Source organism: Heteronotia binoei, chromosome 4 (assembly GCF_032191835.1).
Source record: "Heteronotia binoei isolate CCM8104 ecotype False Entrance Well chromosome 4, APGP_CSIRO_Hbin_v1, whole genome shotgun sequence".
Taxonomy (NCBI): Eukaryota; Metazoa; Chordata; class Lepidosauria; order Squamata; family Gekkonidae; genus Heteronotia; species Heteronotia binoei.
The window spans coordinates 136,943,830-136,967,192 of NC_083226.1; the positions used below are offsets into that span (position 1 = coordinate 136,943,830).

Here is a 23,363-nt window from a genome sequence, read left to right on the forward strand (position 1 = left end):
CTTAGATCATTCTGCTAGATTCCATTTTATTTTCACAACCCTGTGAGGTAGATTAGACTGAGAGTGTGTGGCTAGCCATGACAAAACAGAGATCTGAATCTGGTAAGGTTGCCAGCCCCACTTCCCCGGTCATCAGCAGAGTATGAGGGGTAGGGTTTCCAGATCCAGGTTGGGAAACTCCTGGAGATTTGGGGATAGGGATGGGGAGGACAAAGACCTCAGTGGGGTACAGTGCCAAAGAGTACACCCTCCAAAGCATTCACTTTACCCAGGGGAAAGGGTGTTATTGTAATTCCAGGGGATCCCCAGGTCTCACCTGGAGAGTGGCACCCCTGGAACCTAGGTCTCCCAGATTCTAGTTTAAAACTGTAGCCAAAATACCACACTGCTTTCTTTAGGCAGCTCTGAGAAGCTTATGTCTGATTTCCCAGGCAGTTTCCCATGTAGGAACTGTCCCAGGTCTACACTCTCGGAACTATTACATTTTATCATATGCTTGTTCCAGGGAGCTCAGGGTGTTGTACATGGTTCTCACTAAGCAGTGGTATCGGTACAATACCCAAACAGCCCAAGCAGCTGTTTGTGGTGCCAGATTAGCAGTAGGCAGCACCAGGAGAGAAGGTAATGGGCAGTCAGTGCCCTACAGCAGTCAGATGAGGACTTGGGTTCAAAATCCCACAAAGCCATGAAGTAACTTCAGGCATCACAGCTAGCTGCCTTGCATGGTTGTTGTGAGGCCAAAATATTGGAAAGAGGAGGGTGTACACTATCCAATTTCTTGAAGGAATCCTGGAATACCAAGCATATCGCTTCGCAGACCTGTACTGCCAATATTTGGGTCCAGAATTGTCTGCAAAGGAGCAGCCTCCATTAACTAGTCTGGAGTCCACAGAGAATGCACCCCCTTCTCCAACAATACTGCTACTGCCACGCTGGCCTCCACTAGACTGGTACAGGAGGACAGTTGGGTGCGCTGGACTGTTCTTCTCCTACTGTCAGGGCATGGATCTAGGGGGGAGCAGAGGGGGTGCTTGCCCTGGGTGCTGCTGGAAGGGGGGCATCAAATTGGGTATTATGGAGTCCATTCTATTCTATGGGCCCATAAGGCTGGGGGTGTCATTTTTTAATTTTGCACCCCCTTTGGAGTTCAATCCTGCTTGTCACACCCTTGCTCTTGGCTCTACCCCAAAGGCTCCATCCCTAAAGTCCCCAGATATTTCTTGAATTGGACTTGGCAACCCTAGACTGGACCAAACTGAGCTCCAGACAAAGTGGGCACGTGAAGCCTGGTTTCCCAGGCAGTCCCAAGCCAGTGGTTCCCTGATGGCTCGAAGTTTCCGGCGCCATTTACACTTTCATCAAAGAAAGTTGGTCTGCACTCGTCAGGCCCAGACTCTTCCTTCACCGGCGGGCAGAAAGTCCGCCCCCGGCACGCCGCGTTACAGGCAGCTGAGGTCACAGCTGGCTCCTCCTCAGGGAACAGGAGAGTACCTGTAAAGGGTGTAAAGTCTGACGTCACGAAGGTGCGTTTAGGCTCCGCCTCTGCCGAGCCCCTCCCTCGCTCTGAAGTGTCGGAGAAACCGGAGAGGTGCAGACCGCCGAGGAGGAAGTAGTGGTGCTTGTGTAGCTTCTTGTCACCTCTCCGGCGAAGGCTGCGGACATGGGGCGCCTCGGCCCGGCGTGCTGGTGGATCCTGGTCGTGAGCGTCACTTTGGTGATTGCTTCTGATAGAGGTGAGGAGGAGAGTATGCCACAGCTTGGGGAGAAGGTGGGATGGGGAGGAGGGTGTGGTACAGACTCCAAAGGTTGCGCCCCCCCCCCCCTTTTCACTTCTCGTCCTTGCCGTAGGCAAGTTGGGGAGGGAGCGCTTTGATTCTTTCAGTTGCTGCAAAGTTTTTATTTCATGTTGACTCAGAGAGCGGAAGTTGAACTTCGCTGGGCTTAGAACCAGGTGGGCAGCTGTGTTGGTCTGAAAGTGCAGAACAAATTTTGAGCCCGCTGGCACCTTTAAAGACTAACAATAATGAATACAACTTCGTTGGTCTTAAAGGTTACCGTTGAAGTCAAAATTTGTTCTTCCGCTGGACTTCGTTCTCAAGTAGTCCAGCGTGATTCCTAAGCGTATCTGTTGGTAATAAATCCTACTGGGTTTTAAAAGGACTTAATCCTAAATAAAATCGTCGGTTTAGAGATGTGGGCCATAAGCATTTATTTCTGGAGCTCTGTGTTCCTCAGCTTCGGCTTTCCTTTGAAAAGAAATAAAAAAGGCTGACCTTGAATTACTAATTAGACCGAGTCTGTTTTCAGTGCAGGGTTATCCCTTAAATTCATGTTAAATTGATGGGAAAGAATTCCCCTGAGTGTATGCAGATTACTCTTCTTTCACTGTTGGGTAGCTATAACCAGCATTCACATGTTTACAAGTAATTATTTAAAAAAAAACAAACCCTGTGATTTTAGTTTTCAAACAATTTTATTAGTAATATATGGCAATATATTCAATTTCTTATATCATTAATAACTACTTTCCCCCCATATATTATTCTACCTCCCCCTCCCCCCATTACTTGACCCCTGCCGGTGTACTAAATTTAAAACATCATTATAAAAGGTAGCCCTAATTAATAAGAACCAAAGTTCGTATCCTCCCCCCACTTGTACTTAACCATTATCAAAGATTGTCCAATGGCCTTTTACTTTCCATTCTTTTTCTACATATCTTCTGAACTTCTTCCACTCCATCTTAAATACTTCTAAATCATAGTCTCTTAAAGTTCTCGTTAACTTATCCATATCACTCCATGTCATAACTTTAACAATCCAATCCCATTTCTCTGGTATTTTTTCTTGCTTCCACAACTGCGCATACAATGTCCTAGCAGCTGAGAGCAAGTACCAGATTAAAGTTCTGTCTTCCTTTGGAAATTTTTCCATTTGTAATCCTAACAGAAAAGTCTCTGCAACTTTGTTAAATTCATATCCCAAGATTTTAGAAATCTCTTGCTGAATCATCTGGCAAAATTTTTTAGCTCTTTCACAAATCCATCACATATGGTAGAAAGAACCTTCATGCTTTTTACATTTCCAGCATCTGTCTGGCATCTTGTTATTCATCTTTGCCAATTGTTTAGGAGTTATATACCATCTGTACATCATCTTAAAACAATTTTCTTTAATATTCTGACATATTGAGAGTTTCATAGAGTTCTTCCACAAATATTCCCAAGTTTCCATCTGAATTTCTTTATTCACATTAATTGCCCATTTAATCATTTGAGATTTCACTACTTCATCTTCTGTAGACCATTGTAGAAGTCTCTTCAGGATCTTCCTCTAAAAATTGTGCAATTATTTTCGTTATATAGTCCGTAAAACCGCCCTCTTCCAACTAGCTTTCTAAAATAGAACCTGGTAGTAACATCAAGCCATCTTTGTACATATTGAGATTGTGGCACAATTAAGTTATACTGGTTTTAGATTATTTATTTCATAATATTTAATTTATGAATTGTATTGTAATTGTATTATCTTGTTTTTATTGTTATAACATGGTTTATACCATGTCCTGTAAGCTGCCCTGAGCCTGCCTAGGTGGGGAGGGTGGGGTATAAATAAAAAAATATTATTATTATTATTTTAGATCACCATCTTCCTTTTCAGGTACTCCTCTCAGACGTATCTGAGTCTCCATCAATTTGCAGTCATGGATTGTCACTTTTTCTTGCATTTTCCACAAGGCGGAATCATATACTTTCATTCTACCGTCTACCTCCTGCACTTTCTTAGATGTTTCCTTTCTGAGATCTTCCATATCTTTTTTAATCTCTTCAATAATTTCTTTTTTCAATTCAGTTATCATCTTTCTCATACCTCTCATCATTCTGGCCTCCATTGCCTCTAGTTGGTCCTGCATTTTTTTCCAAACGGGGTTGCTTGTGTTCTGACATTTAAAAAACAGCGAAAATTTGGACCTCACCAATTTCAACTTCAACTATCAGATTCAAAAGAATAGGACTTGCCTTTTATAACAAGCCTAATTTCGCCATCCTCAGAGCTCCCAAAGTCAAGGAATTTATTTTTAAAGTTTTTAAATCTTTCAAAATGGTGGTCGCGACTTTCTACTGCTCCTTACAATTTTTCCCCTTTTAAAAACGTCTAAAGGCCTCACAAATATGTCCAATAATATTTATCTTCTTATCCTCTTCTCAATTAATTCCAACTATTTTTAATGTCCCGAACACTCCAAAAACATTATTTTAATTTTAACCTCCAAACAATGGCCGCTGATATTTCTCAATGGTGTTATATTCCTAGAGTAGGTTTTCTTTCCACTTTTTAGCACTATCCTTTATATTTACAAAGTCCAAATTTCAGCTCTTCCTCCCTTCTTCTTCCAAACTTTCTAGATTTTCATTTCCCACCTTTTAAATTTATTCCATTAAACTGTAAATAGTCCCGGAATGAAAGATAGTAATCTGTACCTTCTCTTCCATTTATCTAAGTTCCCACCGGTCTTGCATAACTTTAGATGTTTAGCAATGTTCAAGAAGGTTAGGATTCTGTCGAGCTTATGTCAAATAAATGACTCTGAAAACTTCTGCAGATGATGAAAATGCAACTCTTCCTGGAGACCCCTCAAAGCCTCAAAGGAGCTCTCCCCCCCCCCCCCCCGGACTCCCTTTTAGCCAAGGTAAATCTCCTCAAAAGTTTCCTGTGCATATCTTGGACTAATCTCTAACTGAGAAAAGTAGGCAGTAGGTATTAATTTGCCTTCCACTATCCCGGACAGAAGTTCCAGCCTGCTCCTGTTATGGGAAGCAGCTCAGCTCGACATTTTCCTCCCCTGGAAGTCCAAAGCAAACAAAAAAACCCCTGATTTTAAAGCTTTTCTTATCCTTATGAAAGCCTTTCCACAATAATTCGTCTGCTTTGAGTATTAAGGGGAGGGGGAAATTATACCAGGCACACTCAGCTTGCATGGAGTGCTGGTCAGGCCTGTTGGACTTGATCATTACCCCTGCATTAATTGAGTGTGCCCTTGAACACACCTTCCACACTGCTGATCATTAGACAGAAGGATTGGGACTATAAGGAAAATTTGTCTGCAACACTGTTGTTATTTTCAGTGACAAACTCCTTATAAGCTTGCCGGACAACCTTGCAGTATTCTAGAATGCATTTAAAAAACCACAGTTTGACAACATCTCTGAAGGCACCTGTATTTCAATTCAAAGTTCAAATGTGATCCTGTACAAAAGACATGCATGTCTAAAGGACCAACGTCTATAGCAAGAAAGGGGTACTGAGCATGCTGGCCCCACTTATGACCAAGTGTACTGGCCTGTCCCTCCTTAGTGCATATTTGTTGTACAGAAATATGGTGCTGTGTACATGCATTGCTTCTGTCCCTGTGAATATTCCCAGGAATGCCACCCCACACACACATAGGACACTGTCCCCATGTAAGGTAAATGTGCACTGGAAGAATCAATATGTTCAATTGTGAGTGAGGGATCATAGGACCATTTATTTATTTCTCCACACACACACACACACACACACACACCGCAATACTGTTGGATCTGCAGACAAACTATGCCATGGGGCTGTTAAATGCTGTGGTGGGCTCCTTGACAAAGATTCCCTTTGGGTCCTTCTTTCATAGTCAGAAGAACATACGTAAAGTGTTTGATTGGAACAATATGACCATGGTGATGCAGCTGCCCCCCTGCTGAATTACTTATCTGCATTCTTGTTAATGAAAACTGACTGTCGTATATCACTTTGATCTGTTTTGACCCTTATTACATCTATAAAGGTTAGCACTCTTGCATAAATCTGGGACATCAATGATATTGTCCCTTAAACATATATCAGCTGCTGATGTTGTTATTTCCAAAGAGATAGTGGCCTTTCTCTGCTCCACCCTGCTTTTCTAGCCGGTTGTTCTTAGTGCATCTTGCAACCTGTTTTGCACCCAGCACCATGTGTTCCAAAACAGTCTGCAACACGTGCTGCATTCCATTTTTAAGCTTGCCAACTGCAGACTGTGGTCTTCTCCTTTGTGCTGTGAAATGTCTTTTTCTCTTCTGCCTGCCTTCCTTTTTTGACTTTTGTGCTGAGCACCCAACCTGATAGTGAGCTTCTGTCTTTCCTAGAATTCTTTATTTGAAAAACTTTTGCCAGGCCTAATCAAAATGTAATATGCTGCTGGAGAACTGATCCGTAATATGGCTAATAAAGCTTCAGCCTGGCTGAGTGCTCTGATGTGCTGGTTACATAAGCCAATATTCTTCCTTTTGCCATGCCACCTGTGTACATGGAACTTGCTGGCATAAACAAAAAGTGCAGACCTGATGTTCCATGGTGGGGAGGAGAACAAGAAAGACATGAGAGGCAAAGTGAATAAGGAATGAACATATGCATATGTGCATTTATTTGTATACTTTATAGCCACCTTTCTCATTGCAACCTAAGGTGGATTATAGAATGAAAAACAATACAATTACACATCATAAGACATCAGTGAGCAAGGCAAGCCAAAGTGTGAGTAGACAACATGAACTACAACTGTCTCAACAAGGTATAGTGGAATTACAAAGAGAGAGGACAATGCAGTAAAAGCAAGATTATGCCGAAGAATAAAGTTTTAAGTCCAGTGGCACCTTTAGGACCAACAAAGTTTTACTCTGGGTATAAGCTTTCACATGTACACACACTTGTGGATGCACGCAAAAGCTTATACCCAGAATAAAACTTTGTTGGTCTCTGAGGTGCCACTGGACTCAAACTTTGTTCTGCTGCATCAGACCAACATGACTACCACATGAATTACTAAGAGTAATCACTGCAGTGAACTACAATCCTTCATTATAAAGGACCCTGTTGGACCGTTCGATTCTGCCTTAATTGTAATCCCTTAATATGTGCAAGTAGTTAAACTTTATTGTGGTGTGATACAAATTATATATATGTTGGAGTCATGGGAAGTTGGGGGATGAGTTCTAGCCAGTTCTGTCTTGCTGTTTGAGAATGTAGAATCTATCAAAGCGTGTCTATACTAGTTGTAGTGTCTCTTTTGCAGGAAACATAGCTACACTTAGTCAGTGGGTGAACATACCTGTAAAGTGAATCTATACTATCATTATAAGTGCTGTACTGTGATGCAATATTTGTGTTTTTTAAAAATACAGTTTGGTTATCGATTATTGGGGGTGAGTGTTTTGCAAAAAACACTGTAATGTGAGCCCTTTATTTTACCAGCATGGAACAAGCCAACAGTCACTTTTGAATTCACAGTAGCTAGTTTGTATGGTTAAAAAGAGGGACACTTCATAACATTCCTTATAGTGGAAATGAATGCTGTGGTCACACATACTAAATAATGCACTTTCAATCCACTTTCAATGCACTTTCCAACTGGATTTTACTGTGCGAACTGGCAAAATCCAGTTCGAAAGTGGATTGAAAGTGCATTATTGTGTGTGTGTGATCACAGCTGGAGTGCATGTTTAAAATACAGTTGGAAGGAATGAAGTTTGGGTTATGACTTCTTGGGCAAGGCCGAGGGCTTAGATTTTTAGAGAATAAGAGACTACATGGTTATAATTTGGTCTGAATTTTCTCACTGCCTACTCTTATTTGTGTACACTCTTACTCAAAGTGGAAACATAGACCTTTTTCATTCTAGTTTTTCAAGTAGTTTGAGGTGTGTGCTACACATAGCATGGCCTGTCCTTGAGCATCATCAGAAACAACAGAAAGGGCACTTAGTTTGCAGGAATAACTTCTCAGTGAGTAAACCTTTTGTCAGTGGGCCCAGTTAGCAGCCAATAGTAATAAGAACATAAGAGAAGCCATGTTGGATCAGGCCAACGGCCCATCCAGTCCAACACTCTGTGTCACACAGTGGCAAAAATTTTTATATATACACACACACTGTGGCTAATAGCCACTGATGGACCTGTGCTCCATATTTTTATCTATCTTTTTTATTGCAAACGCACACTGACTTGACATTTTCAGTGAGTTATCTACCACGACCCCAAGATCTCTCTCTTGGTCAGTCTCTGCCAGTTCACACCCCATCAACTTGTATTTGTAGCTGGGATTCTTGGCCCCAATGTGCATTACTTTGTACTTGGCCACATTGAACCTCATCTGCCACGTCGACGCCCACTCACCCAGCCTCAACAGATCCCTTTGGAGTTCCTCACAATCCTCTCTGGTTCTCACCACCCTGAACAATTTAGTGTCATCCGCAAACTTGGCCACTTCACTGCTCACTCCCAACTCTAAATCATTTATGAATAAGTTAAAGAGGATGGGACCCAGTACCGAGCCCTGCGGCACCCCACTGCTTACCGTCCTCCACTGCGAAGACTGCCCATTTATACTCACTCTCTGCTTCCTATTACTCAGCCAATTTTTGATCCACAAGAGGACCTGTCCTTTTACTCCATGACTCTCAAGCTTTCTAAGGAGCCTTTGATGAGGAACTTTATCAAAAGCTTTCTGGAAGTCAAGGTAAACAACATCTATCGGGTCTCCTTTGTCCACATGTTTGTTCACCCCCTCAAAGAAATTTAACAGGTTAGTGAGGCAAGATCTTCCCTTACAGAACCCATGCTGAGTCTTCCTCAATAACCCGTGTTCATCAATGTGCCTACTCATTCTGTCTTTGATAATGGTTTCTACCAACTTTCCCGGTATTGAAGTCAGACTGACTGGCCTGTAATTTCCCGGATCTCCTCTGGAACCCTTTTTAAAGATGGGGGTGACATTTGCTACCTTCCAGTCCTCAGGAACGGAGGCAGATTTCAATGAAAGATTACAGATTTTTGTTAGAAGATCCACAAGTTCAACTTTGAGTTCTTTCAGAACTCTCGGATGTATGCCATCCGGACCCGGTGACTTATTAGTTTTTAATTTGTCTATCAGTTGTAGGACCTCCTCTTTTGTCACCTCAATCTGACTCAGGTCTTTCAACACTCCTTCCAAAATTAGTGGTTCTGGGGCGGGCAAAAAGTTCTCGTCTTCCACAGTGAAGACGGAGGCAAAAAATTCATTCAGCTTCTCAGCCATTTCCCTATCCTCCTTCAGTAGTCCTTTAACCCCATGGTCATCCAAGGGCCCCACTGCCTTCCTGGCTGGTTTCCTACTTCTAATATATTTGAAGAAATTTTTATTGTTGGTCTTTATGTTTTTTGCAATATGCTCCTCATAGTCCCTTTTTGACTGCCTGATCACAGTCTTGCATTTGATTTGCCACAGCTTGTGTTCCCTTTTACTAATCTCACTTGGACTGGTTTTCCACCGCTTAAAGGAGTCCTTTTTACCTTTTACAGCTTCCATTACTTTGTTTGTTAACCACACAGGCCTTTTCTTATGCCTGTTTGTGCCTTTCCTAACTTGTGGTATGTATTTTATCTGAGCTTCTAGGATTATAGTTTTAAATAGTGTCCAAGCTTCCCCAAGGGTTTTGACTGTATGTACCTTTCCTTTCAGTTTCCTCCTTACATGCCTCCTCATCTCATTGTATTTACCCCTTTTAAAGTTAAACGTGGTTGTGGCGGTCTTTTTGGACAACTCCCTATTTATACAAACGGTGAAATCAATAACATTATGGTCACTGCTCCCAAGAGGCGCAATCACTTTTACATCTCTCACCAAGTCTTGGGCATTACTTGGGACCAAATCCAGGATCGCCCCACCCCTGGTAGGTTCTGAGACCATCTGCTCCATAGCACAGTCATTGAGAGCATCTAGAAACTCAGTCTCTTTCTCTCTACCAGAACACATATTGACCCAATCAATCTGCGGGTAGTTAAAAATCACCTATTACGACACAGTTTTTACTTTTAGCCGTTATCTTTAAGCCTTCCATCATATTATAATCGTCCTCTCTCTTTTGATTTGGTGGGCGATAACAAACTCCCATAGTTAAATTTCCTTTGGGGCCCTCTATTTCAAAGCATTTCTAAAAGTGAATCTAATTCTCTGACCTCAGTCTTACTGGACCGTATATCCTCTCTGACATACAGAGCCACCCCACCTCCAACCCTTCCCTCCCTGTCCTTCCGATATAACTTATATCCAGGAATCACCATGCTAGCCACTCAAAAGGATGAGTTTGTTCATGGAGTATGAGGCTTGCCATAGTAGGGTTTGGTCCTTATTAACTGTAAAGTAAAAATCTATGCAAAGTGCATGAGAGTAGGCAGTAAGGAGTACTTTGGCCAACACTCATTCTGTTTGCTTAGGCAAGTAGTATGTGTTCCCAGTGCCCCATTTATGTTCTCATACAAGACAAAGATGGTGAGGGTTGGCCTTTAAGAACCTTCTCTTGGTCTTTGCCCCTCTATGCCTCTGTGCCTTCATGCACAAATGTCAGGATGAGTATGTATCTCCCCATCTGTGAGGCTGACCGCAAACCCAACTCCCTCTGCCCACCTTTGCTGAGGGGGGTGATGGAGGCATATTCTCATGTAGGACTGGAATTATCATGGAGGAAATTGGGTCTTGGAAGGGAACAGGGGAAGTGGCAGGTGCAGAAAGCCTATCTTCTGGTTGTTTTCTACAAATGATCTCAACCCTCAGCTTTCTTTGCATTAGTAAAGTGTGGTTTTGGGGGGAGTTCTTTGGCTGACTAAGGTGGAAGTATTTTGAGACCAAGTATTTTGGACCAGGGTTTCCCAACATGCCCCCCCCCCAGACCAGTTATTTCTATACTTCTCCTTTGTGGCCCACTAAAATTTGAGGGTGGAGCCGGGAGACAGGAAAGTACAAAAATGCTTAAAAGTCTTGCAATATTTTGTTTCAGAAAGATAGAACAGTGGGATTTTGCAATGCAATCTTAAAAAATAAAGCATCAAGAAAAAGCACAAGAATCACATTCAGAAAACTAAAAAAATATAATGCTCTCAGCCTGGGAAAACATGAAATGGCAGGAAGGGGCTTTTCCTCCCCCCCCCTCCCCGCCCGTCTACTCAGATTAGCAATGGGAAGGAAGAAGAACCTGATTGACAGAGAGAAGACGGGAAAAGACAGAGAGAGAGAGAGAAAGGAAGAAAGGGAGGGAAAGGCAGGGGGGGAGTGGGAAATAAAGCTTCCCTCTGGCCAGCCTCTTATCCTCTTTATTGCCCCACACCTCTATCCCATGTGCCTTCTCCCTTCCCCATTCACCTCTCTGCCTGTCTCTCAGCCTTCCCTTCCGTTGCTGCATTCCTCTCCCCCTCGGCCTTTGCCCCACCCCCAGGCCAGCCCTCCTCCTGCTATCCTTTTGCTCCAGCTGGCACAGGCTGCTGGCAACGTCAGGGCTGCTGCTGCTTCAGCTGCTCGGGCCTGGGTGTCACTCCTTCCTCTCCCCCTGCCGTCGCGGAGACCATCGGGGCTGTCCGCAGCTCTCCCAGCAGCACTGTCATCAGGCATAGCCAAGCCCGGCCAGGGAGGCTGAGCCAGAAGGACGTGTTGGGCGGGACTGCCCTGGTTGCTGCATTGGGGCCCTGATGGGCACACACCATCCCCGTCCCTCGCTGTTGGCGGTGATCTCACCCAACATGTCCTTCCGGTGCAGCCTCCCTGGCCGGGCTGGCTGTGCCTGATTATGGCCACTGGGAAAGCTGCAGCCAGCCCCGATGGTCTCCACGACGGTGGGAGGGAGGGGGAGGAGTGACACCCAGGCCTGAGCGACTGAATTAGCAACCCTGACGTTGCCATCAGCCTGCACCCGCCGGAGCGAAAGGATAGCAGGAGGAGAGCTGACCCAAGGGTGGGGCAAAGGCTGAGGGGGAGAGGGATGCAGCAACAGGAGGGAGAGAGGGTGTGGGCAGTGTGGCAAGGCATCCATGGCCCGGCATCGAGGTGTCCAGGGTGCGGTACCAGGTCGGGACCTGGTAAATGGGAGACACTGCTTTTGACCAATACTCCCTCTAAGCTGTGGAGTCTTGTGAGCAAAAGTTCTACTTTGGAACTACTGGCATTAAAGCTGTGAGCTGCTGCATAAATTACTTTGCTCTGGAGCCATATTTCCTGAGCTAAAACAAAAATGTGTAAGCTGGAGGCCAAAAAACTGTGAGCTAGCTCACACTAACTCAGCTTAGAGGGAACACTGCTTTAGACATGTCTTCATTAAGATGGAAAACTAGTTCATGTAGCTGGGGGCTTAATTGATTGAACTCTCTTTCTCTCTCTCTCACACACACACCCCTACATGGAGAAAATCATCATAATCACAACTTTATTAGCATAGCAAACTAAACATGTAGAAAAATTCACCTTGGCTTACTGATTTTCTGTGGGAAGTTTTGTGAAGGAAACGTTCAATCATGTATGCTTCCATCTGTAATCTGTAGACAAACTTTGCTGGTCTTAAAGGTGTCACTGGACTCTAACTTTATTCTGTGGAAGAACAGATGGAATGCAGGTTTAGCACCTCAGTGTTTATTTATTCGTATTTATATCTCGCCCTCCCTGCCGAAGCAGTGTGAACTAGGCCATTTTCACTCTGGGGATAGCTTGTGCTATGCATTTCTGTGGCTCACTTTTCTATAACAGTTCTTCCAGAGTATTGCCAGACAGAGACAGGACTCTCATTTGTTTCAAAGAAGAAGAATCTACTCTAATAGAACTACTGCTAGTGTTAGTTGTTTTTACTTACCAATATTTCTTTTAAAAATGGATTTTAACCTTTGGCTTTAACTTTCACTTTGCAAGTTGAGCATGCAAGTCCTGCAGTCTTTGTAAGACACCAAACGTGTGACTGGACTGGACTGGACTCCAACATGCTTTGATAGCCAGCACACAGTTTGTTTAATTGGTCCTCTTGTTGAGGCCAAGCTTGCATAACAGTCTCTCATTTTAATGGTCACGTTGTTCTGAAGCAAAGTACATTCTAGCAGAGGGACCAAATTCAGGTATTTTAAAGAGAATTTTCTTTCATTCTTTGGGATGAAGGATGGGCTTTTTTGAGAAAGGAACATTTGAGTAATAAAATAACTAAACAAAGTAACTATCTTAAGGTCATCATAACAAAAAATTGACATAAATCAATATTTAGATCTCTTTGTTCTTCTGGCGCCTGATTCTCTTTCATGCAGAGGTCAGAGGAAGGTATGATGTAACTGACATGGGGGTATTTCTCTCTTTTCACCCTGACTGTGCTGGGGCTGTTGGGCAAACAACCTCTTTCCCAATGTTCTTTCCCAATTCACATACCCCATGCTTCAGCTGCTCTTTATGGGGTGCTGTGCCGGGGAGTAGTTGGATATATATCTCATCATGCCTGACTAATGTCTAGTGAGACAGAGGCAAGATAATCTTCTCTTGGTCCCCTGCTGGGTTAACAACACCAGTCTTGGCATGCAGCACATTAAGTGAGGGTAAAACATGGAGGGGAGGGGGGTAACAAAAGGAAACAGGATTAATCATGAAAATGCATTAAGACGTCTGCAACAAAGATAAACAATCTGCTCACTGCTAAAAATGTTAGGGATGTGCTAATTTTCTCTCACCTTTGTCTCCTCACCCCCCCTTGTAGTGGAAGATAAAACAGTGAAACCAAAAGGAAGAACTTTCATTCGTCAAAATATCAACACAATCAATAGCTCTGAAGAAGCATATGGTGTGGATAGCTTTGCAGCCGGGATCCTTACTGGGAAACTGACTACAGTTTTTCTGCCTGTGGTCTATATTCTGGTGTTCATTGTTGGCTTACCAAGCAATGCCATGGCTCTGTGGGTCTTCTTGGTAAGAACCAAAACGAAGCATCCGGCAGTGATTTATATGGCTAACCTGGCACTGGCAGATCTTCTTTTTGTGATCTGGTTCCCCCTGAAGATTGCATACCACATTAATGGCAATAACTGGATCTTTGGTAAAGGCCTCTGCAGAGTACTGGTTGCGTTCTTCTATGGAAACATGTACTGCTCCATTCTTTTTATGACCTGCCTCAGTGTACAAAGGTACTGGGTAATTGTGAACCCCATTCTTCACTCAAGAAAGAAATCAGACATTGCTGTGGGGATTTCAGTGGCAATATGGATTCTAATTTTTCTGGGTACCATTCCGTTGTACATTGTTGACCAAACAGTTTATCTTAATGACCTAAACATCACAACTTGTCATGACGTCTTGCCTTACAAGGTTGTGGCTGAGGACATGTATAATTACTTCCTTTCCCTTGCAATTGGGGTCTTCTTATTCCCAGCTGTTCTTACATCTGCTGCTTACATTCTCATGATCAAGACTCTGAATGCTTCCATTACAGATGTAAATATTGGGAAGAAACGGAAAAGAGCCATCAAGCTCATTATTACAGTACTTTGCATGTATCTCATCTGCTTTCTGCCTAGCAACATCCTGCTTGTGGTGCACTACGCCCAGATAAAAAACCATCGCATTGGCAACGTATATGCATCCTACATCACAGCACTGTGCTTGTCTACTTTAAACAGCTGCATTGATCCATTCATTTATTATTATGTTTCAAAAGACTTCAGGGACAATCTGAAAAATGCTCTTCTCTGTAGAAGTGTGCGCAAGACAAGGAGGATGCAAGTTTCCCTCTCTTCAAGCAGATACGCACGGAAATCCCCCCCTTATTCATCTAGTTCAAACACAACACAGTCGACCTACTAAGTAAATATATATGTGAGGAAGGCAAGAAAACCTCAGCATGTTGGCAGAGAGACTTTTGCTTTTGGAAATGGAACTCTAGGAAAGTTTTGTTCATGCTAGAACTTGATTACAAGTGGCAACTCGTGCTTTTTTTCTTTCTTATGGAACTCAAGTGGCTTATACTAGTATGCTTGTTTTCAAATGGAAAGATAGGCAGTAGTCCTGATGGAGGTGCTGTGCTTGAAAAAATCAGAAGGGTTCTGGTTTTGCAGAGCAGTTATGTGCCGAAGGACTTTGTGTGTTTGTGTTGATAAGTGGACTATTATTAATATCCAATACATTGTATCAGAAGTCTTGTCACTGATCTGTTTAATAGGTAATTGGGTTGCCAGGTCCTCCTTGGCCACTGACAGGGGATTTGGGGGGCGCTGTACCAGGTTTGCCAGATCAAGGTTGGGAAACTCCTAGAGATTTGGGAATGGAACCCAAGGAGGGCAGGGACCTCAGTGCCATAGATTCCAGCCTCCATTTTCTGCAGGGGATCTTATCTCTGTGGTCTGGAGATGAGCTGTAATTCCAAGGGAATACCCACTTGGAGGCTGGCAACCCTAGATAAACAGTCTTTAGCATGGTACTGTTTGTTTAATAACAGATGAAGTCGTGTCCTGCAAAATGTGTTTGCAGTATGGAAACCAGTTGTTTTTATGTTTGCCAAACCTATCTTTTGCCAATATAGGAATGTATGAGAAAGACCATGTTTTCTTCATTTGCACTGATTCACATATCCTATTTTATTTTTAACATATTTAATAAGTATTGGTTATCCTGCATGTAGCATGTAATGACAAGCTACTTCTGAAACTGTTTTGTATTTCACCCTGAGCTCCTTTGAAGAACAGTATAAAATATATAATGCATTATATATTTTATACTGTTCTTCAAAGGAGCTCAGGGTGAAATACAGGCATCTGTTTTACCCTCACAACATCCCTGTGAGTAGGTTAGGATAAGAGAGAGCAATTAGCCCATGGTCACCCAAACAATCTGATAGCTGGGTAGGGATTTTTGTGATATAAATGTTTTTTATTTTATATATACAAACATAGAAACGAACAGAAAAAGGTAGAATAAGATAGAAATACCACAGTAATTCATTTATACATATAAAATCATATTTTGGCAAATACCACTCTTGCTGCCATCACCATATATTTAAATAGTTCATTATGAATTTTTGATACATTAGATGGTACTATGTTTAATAACAATTTTTTTATTCATCAGGAAGTTGACTTTCAATGTCTTTTGTATTTCTTCATGGATCTTTATCCAGTTTTTTAATCTTTGTTACAAGGCCATGATATATAATATAAGGTTGGATCTGTACTGCATTTCCAGCATCTGGCATTGTGGCTCTTGTTTGCTTTTGCAATTTCTTTGAGTATGATGTACCATCTGAAGAACATTTTATACCAATTGATTTTGATTTTTGATGCCTATGCTATCAAGTCTTGGCTCAGTGCTAACCCCTACTTCACACAGGCTATCGGTACTAAACACATTGGTCTTGGTGATGGCACTTTCTGTGCTAAAGTGGCAACTGTTCCTTTCAGATTTGTCATGTTAAAACTGTATCCTGTATATTAAATTATTCTGAACTGATTTTTTTTTTAAGTTTCTTATTGTTTGTACTCTGGCATCATATCTGAGCAACCGTGATGGGTTTAACCCATGTCATATTTCAGGTCAGTCTCATCAAGGCCTGCAGAACTAGAATAGAAACAGGATCAAAAAGTGCTGAGGCAGTAGAAGGGATTGTATCATTTCAGATTTAGAGGGGCAAGATTGCATTTTTCAAAATTGCCCTGCAGTAATACTTTCTTGTTATAGTTTAGTTCATTCAATTCATATCCCGCCTTCCCCACCAAAGCAGGCTCAGGGCGGCTATGTGGGAAACCAACACACCCTGGGAAGGCCCAGAGTAGAACCTTTCTCTCTGATGCACTCAGTTTTTGATTAAGTTCTTTAAAAATAGAGCAAAATATTTATAATGGAATTTTAGCATATTCAACCAGATTACATTGATAGGATTACAAGATCCCCCAACTTTTTGTAGCGCTCCAGGCATATAGTAGCAATTCTCAAGCCATGCACTAATGTCCTCCAGTATGTGTTGAATATACCCATGGACCACGACAAACAAATGAACTGAGGGCTCTAGTAAGCCAAAGCAAAGCCCAGCCACTGAATCTTTGCATGAGTCATCGCTCTAGCTTTGCCTCTTTCTAATTCGTGTCAGATTGCTGTAGTAATAGTTTTGCATTAGGGGTGACTGGATGACTCCAGACATAAAAGAACTGCCCACCTTCAGAGGGATTTCCTGCTGCATGAGTCACTGTTCTGGACTTCTTTTCTTTCCACTCTGGAAACAGGCATAGGACAGTGACTCATGAACAAACATTGGGGGGGAGGGGCGGATTTGGGTTTCTGTGATCATTCTTACTCTTACATTGCACAATAGCCATAGTCATAGTAACACAGACTCCCCTAGTTAGCTAAGCTGATTAAATATTTGTAATGGCTGAGGAATCCCTGGTCTTTATTTAGTGCAGTCTGCTGAACATGAACTGGAACTCATTAAAAGGGAAAACATGATGTCTCCTTGTTAAGTTCTTTTGTTGAAGAAAAGTCTGCTGGTATCCTAGGATATTCTCCCCTTGGCTTCTTCATGTTTCCATTTGTGTGTCAGAACTGGATCTGAGGTTCCAATTCATGCATCTGGGCTCTAATTCATAAAAGCTCATGTCCCAGACGGGGTTCCCCTGCAGATGCAAAAGGGATGCCTTCTAAGCTCTTTGGAAGAACCCCGTGCTCCAAGGAGGTGGCACAAAGCTGGGAACAGAAGCTTGTTTTGGCCAGGTGGTGCTGTTTGGCTTCCATTTCCAAAGGAAGTGGGGGATGGCTCCTTGTGCAACTGCAAAACTTGGCATAAAGTCTGTTTGTGGTCAGCCTGAGAGCATGTGGGTGACCACAATGCACCTGCATGCACCTGCCTAGGATTAGCCCAGCATTTTTCTAGTGAGTCAGCTGGCAGAATGGCCTAAATTCTCCTGTTTTTTAATAGTTCCATTCAAGATCCTTTGAGTTTTATCACCAGGACTCAAAAAGATACCCAGAGGCCAAATGTGGTCAAATGTCCATTTTTATTCAATACAGCAGTGGATGCCCTTCAAATTTAAAGTGCGGATCCAGATGACAACCTGTCATGCTGTGACAATTTTGATAGTGGAGACAATCTGGTCCTAAACGCTTGATGATAGGCCACAAATGGGGCAGGGGGTGCAGATCGCCCACCTTTAAAAAAAAAAAAAGCCAAGCACAATATCCCACGGTACTGCGCTTGCGCGAGTGCGGAATGCCATCTCAAAAAATGAGGTCCAGTTGAGAGCTCTGATCAACCAACGACGGGACTAACTCTGCTTAGAGCTGGAGGGATGTCTGATCAGGAAATTTGTTGTAAAAAAGCTGCAGGGTATAATAGCGACGGGTTAGGGATGGATTTAATTGTGAGTGTGACCGTGGCCCTAGTGTGTTATAAAAGGCATATCAGTGGTGTTATGTAATGTGTAACAAAAAGTTTTTATGGCAGACTTTTTATGGTGTGGTTTGCTATTGCCTTCCCCTGTCATCTACACTTTACCCCCAGTAAGCTGGGTACTCATTTTACCAACCTCAGAAGGATGGAAGGCTTACAGAAATACTAAAAAGATGGCTCCTTGCCTGTCTGAAGTAGCAAGGATTGAAAACCTGTGTCAAGAGCTTCCACATGTGGAGTATGCAGCTCCTGGTATTCTGTCAGGTCCAAGAGATGGTGCATGATACAACAGTTTTGCAGGTGTCAATCTGCTTGGTTCCTGGAAGAAAGAGAAAATAAACAACTGCAAAAAAGTCTTTGAAGTCTGTATTAGAGCAAACACTCTAAAGTTCTTCACTGATGTGAAAGTCCTTTTTTCTTCCTACCCCTGCTCCAAACTTTGGGGTTTCCTCCCACTTGAGGCACATGGAGACCTAATTTGCTTCAGGAGTATGGCACAAAAGAAAAGGATTTAAGCACCCCTCTGTGCCATTTTCTAACATGAAACAGCCCTGAGGAACCACTATTGCTATTGGGTAACATGCAGTTGTCGTGAGTGACCGTGTCCCCCGTGTAGTTAAATGTTAACTAAACTAATGGTTACTCTGAAGATGTCTTAAAATGAGATTAAGGACAGACGCCAAGCATGATGTTGCACATTTACTCTGTGTCAAAATCTGAATGTGTGTATTGTGTTGTAAGTATGGGGCTCCCCACCTGCCCAGGTGTGTTTATGAACTTAGGGCTACTTGCAGCTGTTAATGCTATCAAGTTCATTTAGGCCAGCCTGAATGCATGTCAAGGGAGTACTGTGTGCCTAAACAGCCTGAGGATTTTTGGCACCCATAGTGAGCCATCTATTTTAAAGTGTATGACTATGATGGCTCAGGCACTATTGCTGTAGAATATTTGTATGTTCTGAGTTGGGCAAATTGTCTAGTGTGTTATAAAGGCATATCAGTGGTGTTATGTACGGTAATGTGTAACAAAGCACTCTGAGATTTGCCAGTTTGTAGGAAGCAATGGGTGGATTCTGAATTATATGCAGTCAGCAGGTGGTGTAGACTTACCTGGTTAGAGCAAGCATGCTGCCAAGCAAGATTTATTATTGCTTCTTGCTACAGGATTCCTGTTCTTAATGTCAGAATGTCTGATTTACAATCCCATGCCTTGTTTGAATATGCTGGAATCTCATGCATGGACAACTGTAGCATAAGATGCATGCATTTCAAAGTTGAAGGTGATAATTCACAACATGATTTTAACCCAAATGCGGTGATAACAGGGCAGTATAGTATAAGTTTAATTGAAGCATACTAGGGGTCCTGGGATGACAGATTACTTAATAACTGCACATTGGAGGAGTCTGTGAACCCACCCTTTGTGAAGACAAAGTACTACAATGGAGCTTTTTTGGTTTAGTAATGCAGCTTTCTCCATAAAAACAGATGAGACCCAATTATTAAAAGGAGATAATTAGAAATAACACTGCCAGCAGCAATTCCTATCACAGCAAGGATTTTGCTGATGTTCTTGTCCAAAACTCCCCTGACCATGTTCTCCCACTTTCATAGAACAAGTGGTGCTGATTCCTATGCAAATGTTAGGAATACAGTGATGTTTTGTGGTCAAGGATGTATTTGATTCCTCCATTATAATGAGTTTAGTTCCTATGTCATCAAGACTCCCTCTATTGGTTATTTCTCATATTACATGTTGTTTGCAGAAGGCGAGCAGGAAATAATTAATTACTACCATACTTAAGATATTTTAATAGGTGAGGCAAGATGCTATCTCATTGTTTGTGTCGTAGGGTTTCTTTTTAAAACAATGTCCTTGATTTATGGTAGGACCTTTGTTCCTGTGCCTGGGGAATCCTTTCCACAACATGCATGCTAGCCAGTCAGGTTTTTTAATAACACTACAAAAAAACCCACAGCAGTTGACTTATTATTTGAAATTCCCCTGTGTTTGACCGAAAGCCCTTGGGCTTTTATGTTCATGCACAGACTCCAGCCAGGGCAATGTGTTGCCTTTGGCTTCATTTTTCTTTGGAACTTCTAATATCTCACTCAAATGCTACATATAAGAGCAGTGTACTCAAACAGTATCATTATTAGCCATGTGAACACATTGATCTGTGGTCTGTTTGATCTGAGTTTGATCTCCGCAAACGCGGAGGCAGCAGCCGGAGACTTGCCTGGCCTGGTGCACCGACGGAGGCGAGGCGCGGCCGCGGCCCGTCGTGAAACGCAGCCCGAGAAGACGGCCGGTGAGTCCGGAGTGGGAGCTGGTCGAGGGCGCCGTGAATGAACAGGCGCGGAGCGGGAGCCAGCTGAGGGCGCCGAGGGCGCCGTGGATGAGTTGCGGGCGTCAGTTGGAAGGGCTGGGAGTAGTGACAAGCCCCTGGGGAGTAGAGGGGCCGAGGAGAAACGAGCGGCGAGTGAACCCCAGGACGAAGGTTTGGCGGGCACCTTTAGGCACCGCCTCCTGCTCCCCCCTCCTTTTTTGTCATCCTACGCCCAACCACCCATCCATCCATCCTTCTGTCTGCAAGCGCCAAATAACACACTTGGCTCAATAGCCTGGGTATCCCCAATTAGAGAAGCCCTATACGGGGCTCAGGGGAGCCCAAGTTGCGTGCTGAGTCAAAAAGATCAGAGGCGACACAGATAGAAGCTGTGCTCCCTGGCCGGACTAATCAAGAGATCGCAAGACGGACTTTGCCCCCCCACCCCTCTCTTCAGATCACCAGGCTCAGATGCCCGAGCGGCTGAATCAAACCCGAAGTTGGGACCATCTGCATCTGCACTTTAACATCATTGGGACTAACTTAACATCTTGCCATTACCAGCACCTGCACTTTAACATCACCAAGACCACCACTGGGACTGAAACTGTAAATGTTATTAATGAAGAACATCTATGGGCAGTGTGCAATTTGTCATCCTACCCAACAGACTATCTGGACTCACACCCCACGGATGAACGACGGCTATCTCACTAATAGAACCAATTTTATTATTGTTAATTAATTATTGATTATTTTACCAATCAATTAGCGATTGACTTAATATTTAGATATATATATATATATATATAAAAAAAATTTTTTTTTTCTTAACTTATTAATTAGGATGGGGGGTGGGAGGGATTATTTATTAATAAGTTTAGGAATTAATGAATTTATATGAATTTAAACTAATTGGTTGTAAGATGGATTGGGAGGGCTAACTAAATTAATTAATTTAAGACATAAGTAGTGGGTCTATTAGCCGGGAACCGGAGGGGTTGTGGTGAGGAGGGTAAATTGAAACGGCAGGTGCAAACAAATCGGGGGAGTGACACCGGTGGGTTTATCTTGGGTTCATTTTGGTTTGGTGCAGATGTTTGGCCAGGGGATTCCAGTGCTCCTGGGGAGGGGAAGATATGACGGTGGGAATAGACAAAAATATAAGGGAAGGAGACAGAGACGAAATGGTGCTCGGCCACCTTCCAGTCTACTTCCCATCCCAATGGTAGCAGGTAGTGGGACCAAGAGGAAATGCTCGCCTCTGTCATTGGTGTTATGTAATGCCAGGTCCATAAATAATAAGACCGCAACCCTTAGGGAGTTTCTGCTACGGCAGAACATGGACCTGGCTTGCGTGACCGAGACCTGGGTGAGGGACGGGGAGACAGTAGCCCTCTCCCAGATGTCCCCCCCGGGATACTCGGTCTTTCACCAATCACGGATGAGCGGGCGGGGGGGAGGGGTAGCACTACTCATACGGGAGGATTACTCCTTTCGGGCTCTCCCGGATCCAAAGATTGATGGGATTGAATGCACCGGTCTGGCATGGGATGTTGGAGAGGGGTTGGCGGTTTGGCTGGTGTACCGTCCGCCCAACGCACCAGCTAACGCCTTACCATCACTATTGGAGGCAGTGGCGGGCTGGGCGTTGGAGTACCCGAGGCTTATGGTCCTGGGTGACTTCAACGTCCATGCCGACGACACGGCCTCCACTCAGGCGATGGACCTAGTGTCGTCCATGGCGACACTGGGACTCTCTCAATTTGTCACGACTCCCACGCATCAGGCCGGGCATACATTAGACCTGATCTTTGCAGCCGGGATTTTGGTGAACGATATCGCCGGAGAAGCGGTACCATGGTCGGATCACCTAGCCCTTAAGGCCCGTGTGGGGATGCCGCCCCAACCCTGTATGGGCGGAGAGCCTATTTTGGCTCGCCCTCGGGGCTTGATGGACCCGGAACGGTTCCAAACGGCCCTAAGGGATCCCTGGCCCACTGGCAATTCCCTCGATGACCTGGTGGAAATCTGGCAGGGCCAGCTGTCCAGGGCTATCGACGAAATTGCACCCCGGCGCCCTCTGCGCCCTCGCACGAAGCTGGCTCCATGGTATACCTTGGAGTTACGCCAGCTGAAACAAGGGCTCAGACGACTAGAGAGGCAGTGGAGGCATACTCGGGACGAAGCAACGAGAACATCCTATAGAACGTTTATGAAGTCTTATGAGGTGGCAGTCAAGGCTGCAAAGAAAGATTACTTTGCAACCAAGATTGCATCTGCAAACTCGCGCCCAGCACAATTATTTAGAATAATTGGGGATCTTACAACGTTGCCACAAGGCAAACCAAATGTTAGAGAATTAGGAATAGGCTGTGAGGCATTTGCGAAATACTTTGCAGATAAAATCTCGCTGCTCCGCCAAGACCTGCCTACCACATTAGATACAGTGAGTGAAATTGAGGCTCCGTGCCTGTCTTCAGGTTTAGTGCTGGACCACTTCGACCCACTCAGCCTGGAGGAAGTCGACAGAATCCTCTCTGCTGCTCGCCCGACAACATGTGATCTGGACCCTTGCCCCTCCTGGCTGATTAAATCTTGCCAAGGGGAGCTTAGATGCCCTTTACGGGACATCATAAATAGATCCCTTTTAGAGGGGCATTTTCCAACACCTCTGAAAGAGGCTTTGGTCCGCCCTCTCCTGAAAAAAGCTACAGCAGACCCGGCCGAATTGGCGAACTACCGGCCGGTGTCCAATTTACCGTTCTTAGGTAAAATTATTGAGAGGGCCGTGGCGTTGCAGCTACAGGGGTTTCTGGATGA

At 43.8% G+C, this 23,363-nt stretch overlaps 2 protein-coding genes across 2 annotated transcripts in view; both read left to right on the forward strand.

The window, feature by feature from the left end:
- The first annotated feature begins 1,618 nt into the window (after positions 1-1,618).
- F2RL1 (F2R like trypsin receptor 1) lies at positions 1,619-16,278 on the forward strand. The gene is made up of 2 exons (XM_060235840.1): positions 1,619-1,733; positions 13,538-16,278. Exons 1-2 carry the CDS (start codon positions 1,661-1,663, stop codon positions 14,635-14,637), a joined length of 1,173 nt encoding a protein of 390 aa, XP_060091823.1. The 5' UTR covers positions 1,619-1,660; the 3' UTR covers positions 14,638-16,278.
- The window catches only part of S100Z (S100 calcium binding protein Z), a 42,666-nt gene continuing 20,921 nt past the window's right edge, over positions 1,619-23,363 (forward strand). Inside the window, exon 1 of the mRNA XM_060235842.1 lies at positions 1,619-1,733. The gene's annotated coding sequence lies outside the window, so the exon portion shown is untranslated. The remainder of the gene's footprint in view (positions 1,734-23,363) is intronic.